This window comes from Anomalospiza imberbis, unplaced genomic scaffold (assembly GCF_031753505.1).
Source record: "Anomalospiza imberbis isolate Cuckoo-Finch-1a 21T00152 unplaced genomic scaffold, ASM3175350v1 scaffold_53, whole genome shotgun sequence".
NCBI lineage: Eukaryota > Metazoa > Chordata > Aves > Passeriformes > Viduidae > Anomalospiza > Anomalospiza imberbis.
The window spans coordinates 249,080-261,717 of record NW_027100141.1 but is presented as its reverse complement, the minus strand read 5'-3'; the positions used below and the strand labels follow the sequence as shown (position 1 = coordinate 261,717).

The following is a 12,638-nucleotide window of genomic DNA, read 5'->3' as shown; positions in this document are numbered from 1 at the left end:
AGAAGATAGCCCCTGGAGGGCGTTATCAGGGCTGAGCCATGGAAGAGATAAAGAACACTGCCCCACCTGTTTATCACAGTTCATGAAGATGGTGACTGAAAACATACTTTTGGTTACATCTTACATTGCACCCTGAAACAGTGAGGCAATCCCTGCTCGGGGTGGGGGGTGAACACCACCCCCCTTTCCCAAACTGGCTCAGGTGTAAAACCCCCACCCTGGGAAGGCCACGCACACAGGGGACAATGTCACACTTGCCCCACCTCAGGGGAGGTCTCTGTCCCTGTCACTCCCTTGCTCTCCCCCCTTTTCTCTTTCTTCCATCTCTCTCTCTCTACCTCACATTTACTGTTCAATAAAATCCACTTGGGATTTGGTCTCGTTAGCACCTTAATTGGGGCAGAGGCACCTCTCTAACAATTTAATTAACCAGATTGAGACATTATTTTGGCGCAGTGAGTTCAGGGCACTGATGTCTGACCCCAAGTGCCTTTGACAAGAGCATGGTTCCCTCCTCTCAGGAGGTTCTGGCTCTTTCTGGAGGAGCTCTTGGACACCTGGAGGCAGCTTCCTCTGAGTGACTTTTGGGAGAACTTATGAGGAAAATGGCTGTTGTGGGTGACCAGTGTAAAGAAAATATTTTGTTGTCCTTCCTTGAAAAGTTTGTTAAAATCACTGGAGGAAAGGGAGCAAATGATGCCAGCAAGACTGACAAGGATCATTCACCACAAGCTGAGGAACACAAGGCTGCCAAAAGTCCTAGTGATTTATTAAAGAAATATGGATATTGATGTAGTACCGATATCCAACTGTGACGGACAGAAACTATCTACCAGTTTAAAGTTAGAAAGTGTATGTTTATTACGATGCCGGGCAGCGTGCGGGATAGCTCCCAAATACACACCGCCCCTTTCAAATGATTACAGAGTCCTTTTATCCATACAAGTATTGAATACCCAAAATGCAAATACATATTCATAAATTTGGTACATCCCATTCCTTACTTCATAAGCTAATCATTTCAAAAGCTATTAAGCATGCTTAATATTAAGCGGGCTTAATAGCTTAATATTAATATTAAGTAGTTTGTTCCTTGAAATGGTTCGGTGGTCCCTTCATGGGGAGGGGTCCCAAAATGAGGAAGTAAATGAAGTCTTCCTCATTCTGACCTTTCTACCTTTTCAATGCAAATATTTCAATGCAAATATGACAAATGAACCTTGGTAGAGCTCCCATTCCCTGTCTTCAATTGGTTTCAGAACAGAGGAGGCCCACAACTGTCTTATGTTCCTAAAAGCTATTTGTCTGTTTCTATATTCTTCATTATAAACCCAGCTAACTAAACACTGTGTTGACAAGCAATCAGTTATTAGTTAACTACTAACTCCTAACTTTATCAAGGCCTACTCATTTGTTTTAATTAACTCTAGTAAGGCTTATCTCTAACTAAAATCTTAGCTCCTCTAAAATCTCTAAATCCCTTAAAGTTTATGTTTTACTAGAAGTCCAGCTCAAGTAGCTAAATTCCCAAATAACTCCCAAATTCACAGGCTTGTGGGCTTTGCCAAATGTGAGAATAATTTTTTTCTTCATCCCGTCACCTTTGTGACAGCTACACAGAGCTTTCCCTTCCTTTTAATAATCTGTATTGGGCCAAATTTTCACTTTTATCAAAACCTGCCAGCAGCAGAGCTGAAGCTGTGCAGGAAACGATGAAATTTGGAACTGCCACATTATTGCTACTATTGTCAGTTTATTCATGTTTGGGATTTGTTTGCGTTTCCATCACAAGTGACATGTGGGAAGAGCAAATATTCCTCAAGGCATTTTATGTAGGGTGAAGTTTGATTTCTGCCGAGTTTGTTTTGTCCAGTGCCCAGGGGATGCTTGAGGTGTCTCTGTGCCTCTTGTCCTGGCAGATGCTTGGGAGGAGCTTGGGGGATTGTCCCTGTCCCTGTCACCCCAGGCCATTCCCCAAGGGGTGTCCCTGTCCCTCTCACCCCAGGCCATTCCCCAGGGGGTCTCCATTTCTCCATCATTCTCACCCCAGGGAATGCCTGGGAGGGTCTCCCTACCTTTCACCCCTGTGCCAGGGGAGTGCTCAAGGGAGTCTCTGTCCCTCTCAGCCCAGGGGGTGCTCGGGAGTTGAAACAGGGTATTTTACAGGGTAAATTTAACAGGGTAGAAATCCATGTGTATTTAGGTGAAATGTGCTGCTTTGAATCATTAGTAGCTTGCCAGCATAGGTAAAATACGCTGTTTAGTCTGCTAGCTCTGCTGCTGAAACGTGGATGAAAAATTGATCCCCACAAATCCCGTACGGAGCTGTAGAGACTGTGTGTTTATTGCAGCGCTGGACGCATGTGGGGATCGTTCCCCTTCAAAGGACATGCACGCCCCTGTGTAAGAGACGGTCCCAAGTTCCCCTCATTTTTGCCTCGCGTTTGCCACAATGGCAGAGACTGAGATCCTGGAGACCCCGATCGGAGTTCTGGCTTGGAGAGGTGGATGATTATTTTTGCAGGTGTATTTGCTGTGCCACCACGGACCACCGCTTTGAGAAGGGCCTGGCAAGGAGCGGCTTGTTGTACGTGCTTACACCTGCTTCACAATACCTGCTCAACCCATGAATTTTCCCACCTCTTGGCCAAATGAACTTTCTGGGGTAACTCTGGTGATCTCCCACGGAAGACCCCTCATCTGCCTCATGACCACTGTGATGGATGGAGATTGAAGCCCCTCCCAAAGACTGAGACTCAGACCCCTACCACAGGGAGGAGGGCTGACCTGATAATTGTGAGATGCTTGCCCAGGTGTGGTTGATGGACCAAGAAGACAATGGCTCTCGCTCACTGCTGATAACATGACCTGTTCCCCTTTGGTGGCTTCAATGGACATTCATTGTCTTTTGCCTGTCCCCCCCTTCCACAGAGGACTATAAATGACCCCTGAGATAATCAAGATTTTGAGATTCTCCCTGATGTGACACGGCTCCTTGGGAGCCACGGCAGGAGCAGCACCCTGGGAGCCTCGGGAATGCCCCTCTGGGATCCACGGCAACACTCCCAGGGGCTGAAATTCCAGTTCCCAGCCAGGAAAAGATGTTCCTGCCCTTGAAGGCAAAGCTCTTAACAAGGAGCCAGAAGCCAAGTGGAGCAAGATCCTACAGTGACATTTCACTGCCAGCCTTCATAACTTCACCCATAGTTGTTGTAGCTCATGGATTAGGAATGAAATCAGGGCAGGGCCTTTGGTGGGAGCTGCCCTGGATCAAGGGAGACACTGAGAGAGACACAGAGCAGGCAAAGAGAGGCAGGAGAGAAAAGAGGACACAAACACTGAGAAGGTGGCACTCTGAAAACAGAACTGCAACTGACTGAAAAGGAATGGGATGGAAAGAAATAATTTTGTGACTTGTATTTCCAATCAAAATACAATTTCCTCCCTTTCTCACAAATCTCCTCCCGCTGTCATTCAGCAGGGCTGTCAGAACGTTCTTCATTCTGAATGGATGTTCCACGCAGCAGTCACAAAGAAACAGGGAATAGGGACCTTCCTGCCCGTGGGGAGTTTGACATCCTCAGCTGAGGACAGTAGAAGGCACCAGAAGGAAAGGACAGCTGGGCTTCACCCTTCCTCAGGAAAGAGGCAGGGGAAAAATCTCTCATCATGTCTGCACCTGCTCCCACAGGGATGTGAAGGCTGATCCCAGAGCCCCAAGGGTCACATTCAGGGCTGCCCGCAGGGAATGCTCGCCTGGTATTGAGGGGCAGTGTGGGAGCACCTGGATCTTGGAGAACCCAGCTGCCCCCCATGTTTGGAGGTGCCTGAGGAGGGCTGGGACGATTCCAGGGACATCCTGCAGTGACATCCTGCCTGTTCCACTCTGAGTGCGCTCAGTCCCAAACCTGACCCTGATCCTGCTCTCAATCTCACTCCACATTTAGACACACTCACAGTTCTGTATTTAATCTCATCCCAGAGGCAGAATTATCTAGCCTCAGACCCAATCCCAACCCCAGCCCTAAAGCCAATCCCATGACTAGCCTTAACCCCAATCCCAGCTCTAATCCAAATCTCAGTCCCAACTCCAAACCCAGCCCCAATTCCACCCTCTTCCTAAATCCTCATCCCAAATCAAATCCCAGGTTCAGCCTTTCTGGGCGTTTGGGGATGTCTCTGTCCCTCTGACCCTGATGACATTTGGGCGGGGTCACACCAGGGCTGAGAGGGGCAGAGAACCCCCCACCTCCCCAGGGATGAGAAGGTTGGAGAGCCCCCCCGCCCTGAGCACCCTCAGCGGTGAGAGGGACACAGAGCCCTTGGTCCCCAGCCCTGCACAAGCATTCCCTGAGGCCAGAGGGATGGAGACCCCACGAGCATCCCCCAGGGCAAGGGGACAAAGACCCCCGAGCACTCCCAGGGCTGAGAGGGACAGAGACTGCCCCAAACAACTCCTGGCACAGGGTGAGTGGGAGGGAGACCCCCCAGGCATTCCATGGGGTGAGAACAATGGAGACCCCCTGGAGAATGGCCTGGGGTGACAGGGACAGGGACACCCCCTGGGGAATGGTCTGAGGTGAGAGAGGGACACCCCCTGGGGAATGGCTTTGGATGACAGGGACAGACCCTGGGGAATGGCCTGGGGTAAAAGGGACAGGGACAACCCCCCCAAGCCCCTCCCAAGCATCCTCCAGGGCGAGAGGCACAGACTGCCCTGGAGCATCCCTTCGGCACCAGACAAAATAATCTCAGCAGAAATCAAACTTAACTCTGCATAAAATACTTTGATGAATATTTGATATTCCCACAAGTCACTTGTGATGGAAATGCAAACAAATCCCAAACATGAACAAACCGACAATAGAAGCAATTCTGTGGCAATTCCAAATTTCATTGGTTCCTGCACAGCTCCAGCTCAGCTACTGGCAGGTTCCAATAAAAGAAAAGTGGAAATTCGGCCCAATACAGATTAATAAAGGGAAGGGAAAGCTCAGTCTACCTGTCACAATGGTGACAGGGATGAAGAGAAAAATGATTCTCACATTTGGCTGTTGTAGATGCAGGTGAACCCAATAGGAAGAATGAAGATGTCTAACTCCAGTTCAGAAGGCTGAATGATTTCTTTATTATAATTATGCTATAATGCATTAATATACTATATAAAAGAGGATACTAAAAGTACATGCTACTTTCTCTAACTATCATATCTAACTAACTCATTTGGCAAAGCCCCCAAGCCTGTGAATTTGGGACTTATTGGGGAATTTAGCTATTTGAGCTGGGCTTCTTGTACGACTTCGTGCAGCCCTGTGTTCCTCACCTTGTGCTGAATGATCCTTGTCAGTCTTGCTGCTATCATTTGCTCCCTTTCCTCCAGTGATTTTAACAAACTTTTCTAGAAAGGACAACAAAATATTTTCTTTACACTGGCCACCCACAGCAGCCATTTTCCTCATAAGTTCTCCCAAAAGTCACACTGAAGAAGCTGCATTGAAGTTTCCAAGAGTTCCTCCAGAAAGAACCATAACCGCCTGAGAGGAGGAAACCATGCTGTTGTCAAAGGCACTTGGGGTCAGACAACAGCGCCCTGAACTCACTGCACCAAAATAATGTCTCAGTCTGGTTAAAAAATTGTTAGAGAGGTGCCTCTGCCACAATTAAGGTGTTAACGAGACCAAATCCCAAGTGGATTTTATTGAACAGTAAATGTGAGGTAGAGAGAGAGAGATGGAAGAAAGAGAAAAGGGGGGGGAGAGCAAGGGAGTGACCGGGACAGAGACCTCCCCTGAGGTGGGGCAAGTGTGACATTGTCCCCTGTGTGCGTGGCCTTCCCAGGGTGGGGGTTTTTACACCTGAGCCAGTTTGGAAAGGGGGGTGGTGTTCACTCCCCACCCCGAGCGGGGATTGCCTCACTGTTTCAGGGCGCAATGTAAGATGTAACCCAAAGTATGTTTTCAGTCACCATCTTCATAAACTGTGATAAACAGGTGGGGCAGTGTTCTTTATCTCTTCCATGGCTCAGCCCTGATAACGCCCTCCAGGGGCTATCTTCTGTTAATGGGCCATTGAGTGCCACTGCAGGACTGATAAAATTACATCATCCCATTGTGGGATGCTCCGCCCAGGGGGAGGAACCAAGCATTCCTACCTGGATATAATCTCACCCTTGCAACACCAGGACCACCTTGCCTACTGGATTCCCAGGGGACAAGAGCTCTGTAACCACCACTGGACCTTCAGAGAAAGACCAGACCCTTCTACAGGATCGCCGCTTTGACAGAATCACGTTCATCACTCCAACAGGACTGCAGCCACCATTTCATCAGACTGCTACCACTACCCTGACCAACGGGGTGTCAGGTTAAATCCTGACTCTGTCAGATTAAGCCAGTGTTTCTTTATCATTGCCTTGATATTGATTTTTTTTTTATTAAATTGTAATTCTGGCTTAGACTCTCCTCCTGGTTTGCCTTCAAACCAGTACAAGGCTCAATGTGCTCATCCCTTGTTTTCCTCCCAAAACAGAATTTTCCTTCTCCAAACCATTGCGAAATGGAGGAGAAGGCTGCGAGGAAGGGGAAGGAGCCCCTGGAAACCCAGGCAGGTGAGGAGGAAGTCACTGCCCCTTTCCCCCTCTCTCCTGCTCCATCTCTCAGCCCAGCACGGCCCCCAACTACAGGACAACCTCGCTGCCAACGCAGTCCTGCCGGGGATGCACTGGGGGGATATCCTTCCCCCTCCCTAGGGCACAGAGGCAAATCCCAACCTCTCCTTGTCCTTCCTCCCCCAGACAAGGAGCTGAAGATGGAGACCAGGAAGGACAAATCCCCATGGCAGAACCTCGTGTCAGAGGCTGCTTTGAGCGGCTCCATGGCGCAGGAATCCAACGGGGAGGAAAAGCCCAGGAGATCCCGCAGGAGGAGGAGCTGGAAACCCAGCTCAGGGTGCTCTGAGGAGGAAAGACCCACCCTGGGCCAGGAAGGTGGGCAGAGCTCCTGCCAGAGCTCGGAGCTGGTGGGCCATCAGCAGCTTCATGATGGGGAGAAGCCCTACAAGTGCTTGGAGTGTGGGAAGAGCTTCAGGAAGAGCAACAACCTGATCTGCCACCAGATGATCCACACTGGGGAATGGCCCTATGAGTGTGGGGAGTGTGGGAAGGGCTTCAGCTACAGATCCAACCTCATCATCCACCAACGCATCCACACTGGGGAGAGGCCCTACGATTGTGGGGAATGTGGGAAGAGTTTCAGCCGAAGGTCCCACTTGATCTGCCACCAGAGGATCCACACTGGGGAGAGGCCTTACGAGTGTGGGGAATGTGGGAAGAGCTTTAGCCGAAGGTCCCACTTGATCAGCCACCAGAGGATCCAAACTGGAGAAAGGCCATACAAATGTGGGGAATGTGGGAAGAGCTTCAGCCAGAGGTCCCACTTGATCAGCCACCAGAGGATCCACACTGGAGAAAGGCCATACAAATGTGGGGAATGTGGGAAGGGCTTCAGCCAGAAGTCCCAACTGATCATCCACCAAATGATCCACACTGGGGAGAGGCCCTACGAATGTCCCAACTGTCAGAAGAGCTTTCAGACCAGATCCATTCTTCTCAAGCACCAGCGGATTCACACAGAGGAGAGGCCCTTCCGCTGCCTCCACTGCAGGAAGGGCTTCAAGCAAAACTCCCACCTCATCAGGCACCAGCACATCCACACCAGGGAGAGGCCCTACACGTGTCCCCAGTGTGGGAAGAACTTCTCCAGGAGCTCTCACTTGACCAGACACCAACGGAGACACCAGCAAGGGAAGCCCTGCAAATGCCTTAGCTCCAGGAAGAGCTTTGTGCACTGCTCCAGCTCCATCCCCCATGGGAGAACGCATGTTGGGAAGAGCTCTGGTGATCCATGTTCCATGTGATGCATGCTGGGAAGAGATCTTTTCCTGCCCCTGCCAATGACATGGTGTGGGATCAAAGAACATGAGGGTCTGGCCATGGCCCTGTCATTACATGCACTCCCACCTCAGGTCATTTCCAGGGGCAGGAAAGGGACTCTCTCAGTCCCCGAGGAGAAGGGTGTCCTTTCCAGACAAAAGGAAATACATGGCCAGGAAGAGCCAGTCAGTTGTGATGTAGTTTTTCCTGTAAATAGTTTTTCTTATCCCTTCTGTTATCAATATTGTTTCTGGTCCTGTTTGTTCCTTGTCTCGTTGCTGTTCCCAGTAAATTGTTCTCCACCCAGCCCGGGATCTTTGCCTTTTGTGCTTTCCATTGGAGGCAGGAGGGCAGTGAGGGGCAGTGCGGTTTTAGCAGGAGCAGGAAATTGGGAATCCCATTCCTGAACCCCAGCCCTTGGAAACCGAGCATCCCAGCTGGTCCCAGCCCTGGTGGCCATGGCAACAGCCTTGGGAGCGGGTCCCTGGCTGGGGCTGTGGGAACCTCTTCACTCTGGTTCCCAGGGACAGGACTGGAGGGAGCAGCTGCAGCTGAGTCGGGGCAGGCTGAGGTTGGATCTCAGGAAAAGGTTTTTGCCCAGGGGCTGCTGGGGCACTGCCCAGGCTCCCCAGGGAAGGGTCACAGCTCCAGGGCTCTCTGAGCTTTAGCAGTGTTTGGACACCGCTGCCAGGCCCAGGCTGGCATTGTTGGGGTGTCATGTGCAGGGCCAGCAGTTGGACTCGAGGATCCTGATGGGTCCCTCCCAGCTCAGCCAGTTCTGTGGTTCTGGGATCCCATGGCCCTGGGGATGGGACTGCCAATGGTTGCCATGGCAACGGGCTCTGGCTCCAGGCCTGAGCTGGTGTCCATGGCAACCACCCCTGGCATGGGGTCTCCATGGAGCTGCCCAGGGACAGACCATAGCAACAGGGGCTGGTGATGGTTGCCATGGAAACAGAGTATAGCAACAGGGGCTGGTGATGGTTGCCATGGAAACTGACCATAGCAACAGGGGTTCCTGGTGATGGTTGCCATGGAAACTGACCATAGCAACAGGGGTTCCTGGTGATGGTTGCCATGGAAACTGACCACAGCAACAGGGGTTCCTGGTGATGGTTGCCTGCTAAGGATCACATTTGTCACAGGCACTCAGAGGGGTTCCATGGGGACTTTCCAAGAGTCTCCAGGCTGCTCAAGAGCTGGAATGTCACAGGCAGAGACAGGGGCTCCATGGAAACCTCCCAGGGGTTTCTGGGGATGGTAAAGATCCAGATGGTCACAGGTAGTCACAGCTATCCCATGGTGACATCCCAGGGGTCATTTGGCTGCAAAGGCACCGATCTGTCACAGGCACTCACGGGGGGTCCACGGTGACATCCCAGGAGTCCCCAGGCTGCCAAAGAGCCGGGATGTCACGGGCACTCACAGGGGTTCCTGTCATGGGCAGAGTGGGAGCTTCAGGCAAAAGCTTTATTTCCTTACTGGAGAAACTCCTGCTGAGTCATGAGGTGGAGAAATGACACACAACAGCCACCATGGATCCTGAAACCCCTGCAGGACCCCCAGACTTCTAGAATTCCTTCTAAGAAAGGAGACTGGGAGCAGCTGGATCCAATCCCACCTCCAAACTTTATCAAAGGTGTAAAAGATTGGACAGGTGGAATTGAACCTTAATGCAATTTATCCCACAGGATTAACGATGGAATGCTAGATATATTTATATAAATAGAGCTCTGATTGTTTCTGATCATGATTAGAAGAAAGATCCTTATCAGACTTATCTACTCCACAGTATAGAAGCTATAACAATTATTAGAATGTAGTGCTCTGGGAACCAATTTTGACGTCACCAGGGCCTTGCTGGAGTGGTTTGAGCCCATTGCAGGCAGAGCGTCCTGCTCCAGCAGGAACTGCCTTTCCTGTGCCAGGAGCAGGGCAGGTCCCGCTGCAGGAAAAGCCCCAGGCCAGCCCCAGCACAGGGAATGCCGCGGGCACAAGGGCAGAGTTCCATGCTGGGAGCTGTGCCAGGGAGAGCCTGAGGCACCAAAGGCGCCTTGGCAGCAGCAGCTGCTTGCAGGGCATGGCCAGAAGCCTCCCTTGGCAAGCCGGCCTGGTGGCCAGCACTGCAGAGCTGCTGCCTCAGGGCTCATTTCTGGCTGGGCTCTGGAAAGCCACTTCTGCTCCAGGAGCCTGACGGGGAAGCCATAGGCCCCAGTACCTTGGGGACAGGACATTAATGACAAAACTCCTCCTGCCAGCAGAGACAAGGAGGGGCAGAGGAAAGGGGAGAGCCAGGCCCAGGGGATGGGGCTGGATTGTGGCAGCAGCTCTCTGGCCACTGAGAGAAACAGACAACTTTCCCAGACATGGTTCTGGGAAAGGCTGTGAGAAGATCAGTGAAAAGAATGAGAAACAATTCTTCTCTTAACTTGCTGCACCTGGTGTTGTGAACATGTGGAATGTGTTATGGAGATTTGTTTACCAAAGGGTGGTTTCTTAATTAGCCAGTGGTGATGGTGTTTTAATTAAAGGACCAATTAGGTCCACTTGTAGCGTACTAGGGTATAAAAAGTAAGGGTTTCTTACTAAAAGGAAATAATCAGCCTTCTGTGAATGCATGGAGTCTGTGTCAATTATTACCTGCCAAGGAACCCCTTGCACCAGCACTGGAATGGTGATGGCTGTGAGGTCACTGCCCCTTCAGCAGCCTGGCTGCCCTCAGCAGCCATTCTGGCCAGAAGCATTGTGAGGGCACCCAGCACATCAGAGAACCCACACAACAGGAATTCCATCCTTGGGGATGTGAGGGTTTCACTGGGTCAGGTTGCTCAAGGCTCCTGCTCTTGGAGCATTCCTGGGATGGGAAATTCACTTCTCTGGAAAAACAGTTGCAGTTTTTTGCCATTCTCATTGTAAAATATTTTCTCCTTATAACAAGTTTAACCCACCCTGCTTCAGTTTAATGATGTGAGAAATGATGCTGACTTGTAAAAATTTAGAAGGTTTATTAAAAGCTTATCAAAATACAACAGAAGACTGAATAAGGATGTGAAAAACAAGATTCAGTCTCCGGGTAAAATTTAGAAGTTTAGTAGATGGCAATAGGAGAAAAAGGTAATAAAGTAAAGATTTACGACTGGGTGCTTGAGATTCCACCAAGAGCACCCCTGCTATTTCAGAGACGCCCTTTACAGACCCTTTCTATTGCATCAGCCTGCTGCATATCCATAAACAATGATGCCTATTTAAACTTTTTCCCAAACTAGTTTACATGTTCCAAGAACTATTTAGCACGTCTCCTCCTTGGGTCTGCCTTTTTAGAGCACGCACATTTCCTGGCTGTGGTTTTAGTCTGTTCTTGTTATCACCTCCAGTTTGGGCTTTGGTCCATATTTTCTACAGATGGTGGGTGCTGATAATTGGCATTATTATCAGCAGCAGGGGTTTCCATCATATGTTCACTGGATGCTATCCCAGACAAGCAGGCAGTTCCATTACCACAAGCATGACTGTATCAGCTATTTCACTACTGAGTTTAGTTAATAGCAGAAATAAAAACTACATCTTGATAGCAAAATTATTTTAACATTATACATATAGCATCCATTTCAATATTTGCAAAAAGCCAGTATTATATTATTTATTTATACATGTTATATATGACCCTCTTTGACACAGTGCAGCCAGTTCTCTGAGCAAAGCAGGTCCCAGGTGAGTGAGGAGAGACAGGATGGGCTTGGGGAATGTGGAGCAAGGTTGTCCACACTGGGTCAGATCTCAAGGCACAGCTTCTCTGAGCAGGCCAGACCTCCTTAGGAGAGTCCCTGGGTCAGTATCCATCACAAAACGCTGCAATCACATCTTCCCTAAGGAGAACAGTAATAAAATGCACTCTTTAAAACAGAGATGCATATTTCTTAGAAGGATTTTGAAATAATTCCCCATAACTGCAGCAGGAAACCTTCTTACCCAGACCAGAGGGAAATCAAGGCAGAGCCATGATTTGTTAGGACTTTCTTGATCCTAATGAGCCCCGCAGTGCATTTGGAGCTGAGCCCTGGAACCTCAGGGCCTGAGAGGAGATTGCACAAACCTTTCCAGGAGTCAAAGGCAGAGTAAAAACCCAAAGTTTCTCGAGCCCTTAATGGGACCCACTGAGGTCGATCCGCAACACAGGCTCCTCATGGACTCCTAGGAGGAGAGAACTGGAGGACAGGATGGCAAAAAAACCTCTCGGAGACTCAAAATAGCACAAAAACCTCTCAGTGTGGAAAGGAAAACCCAAAGTACCTTACAAAAGTTGAGGATCTCAAAGCATTCATGAGCCCCACTGAGTGTCAGTACAAAGCTCTCCTCAAGGGACTCGTTAAACCAGATAATTGGGGCCATGATTGCACAAAGCTCTCAGAGACTCCAAACCCAAAAGTGCTTTGAAAAACCTGCAGTCCCTGGGAGCATAAAGGAGCCCCCAGGGCCATTCCTGAGCAAGGCTCCCCAGGGACTCCTTCCAGCAGATCCTTGAGGCCACTGGGATGTGGGCTAGGGGGGGATGCTGAGGGCAGGACAAGGGGCTGACAGTGCCCAGCCTGGCTGGGGCTGTGCCAGGAGGCCCCAGTGCCTCAGGACAAGGTGTCTCCTGACAGCCCTTGGTGGCACAGACCCTGCTGTGCCCCAGGGCACCAAGACTTGGCTTCTCTTTGTCCCCACC

General features: G+C 50.1%; 2 protein-coding genes across 2 annotated transcripts in view; both read left to right on the top strand.

Moving 5' to 3' along the window:
• Positions 1-8,192, top strand: part of LOC137467193 (zinc finger protein 850-like) — a 528,258-nt gene extending 520,066 nt beyond the window's left edge. The window contains exon 6 of the mRNA XM_068178734.1: positions 8,117-8,192. The gene's annotated coding sequence lies outside the window, so the exon portion shown is untranslated. The remainder of the gene's footprint in view (positions 1-8,116) is intronic.
• On the top strand, positions 6,556-7,914 carry LOC137467186 (zinc finger protein 300-like). The gene is made up of 2 exons (XM_068178726.1): positions 6,556-6,607; positions 6,794-7,914. Exons 1-2 carry the CDS (start codon positions 6,556-6,558, stop codon positions 7,912-7,914), a joined length of 1,173 nt encoding a protein of 390 aa, XP_068034827.1.
• Positions 8,193-12,638: the final 4,446 nt, after the last annotated feature.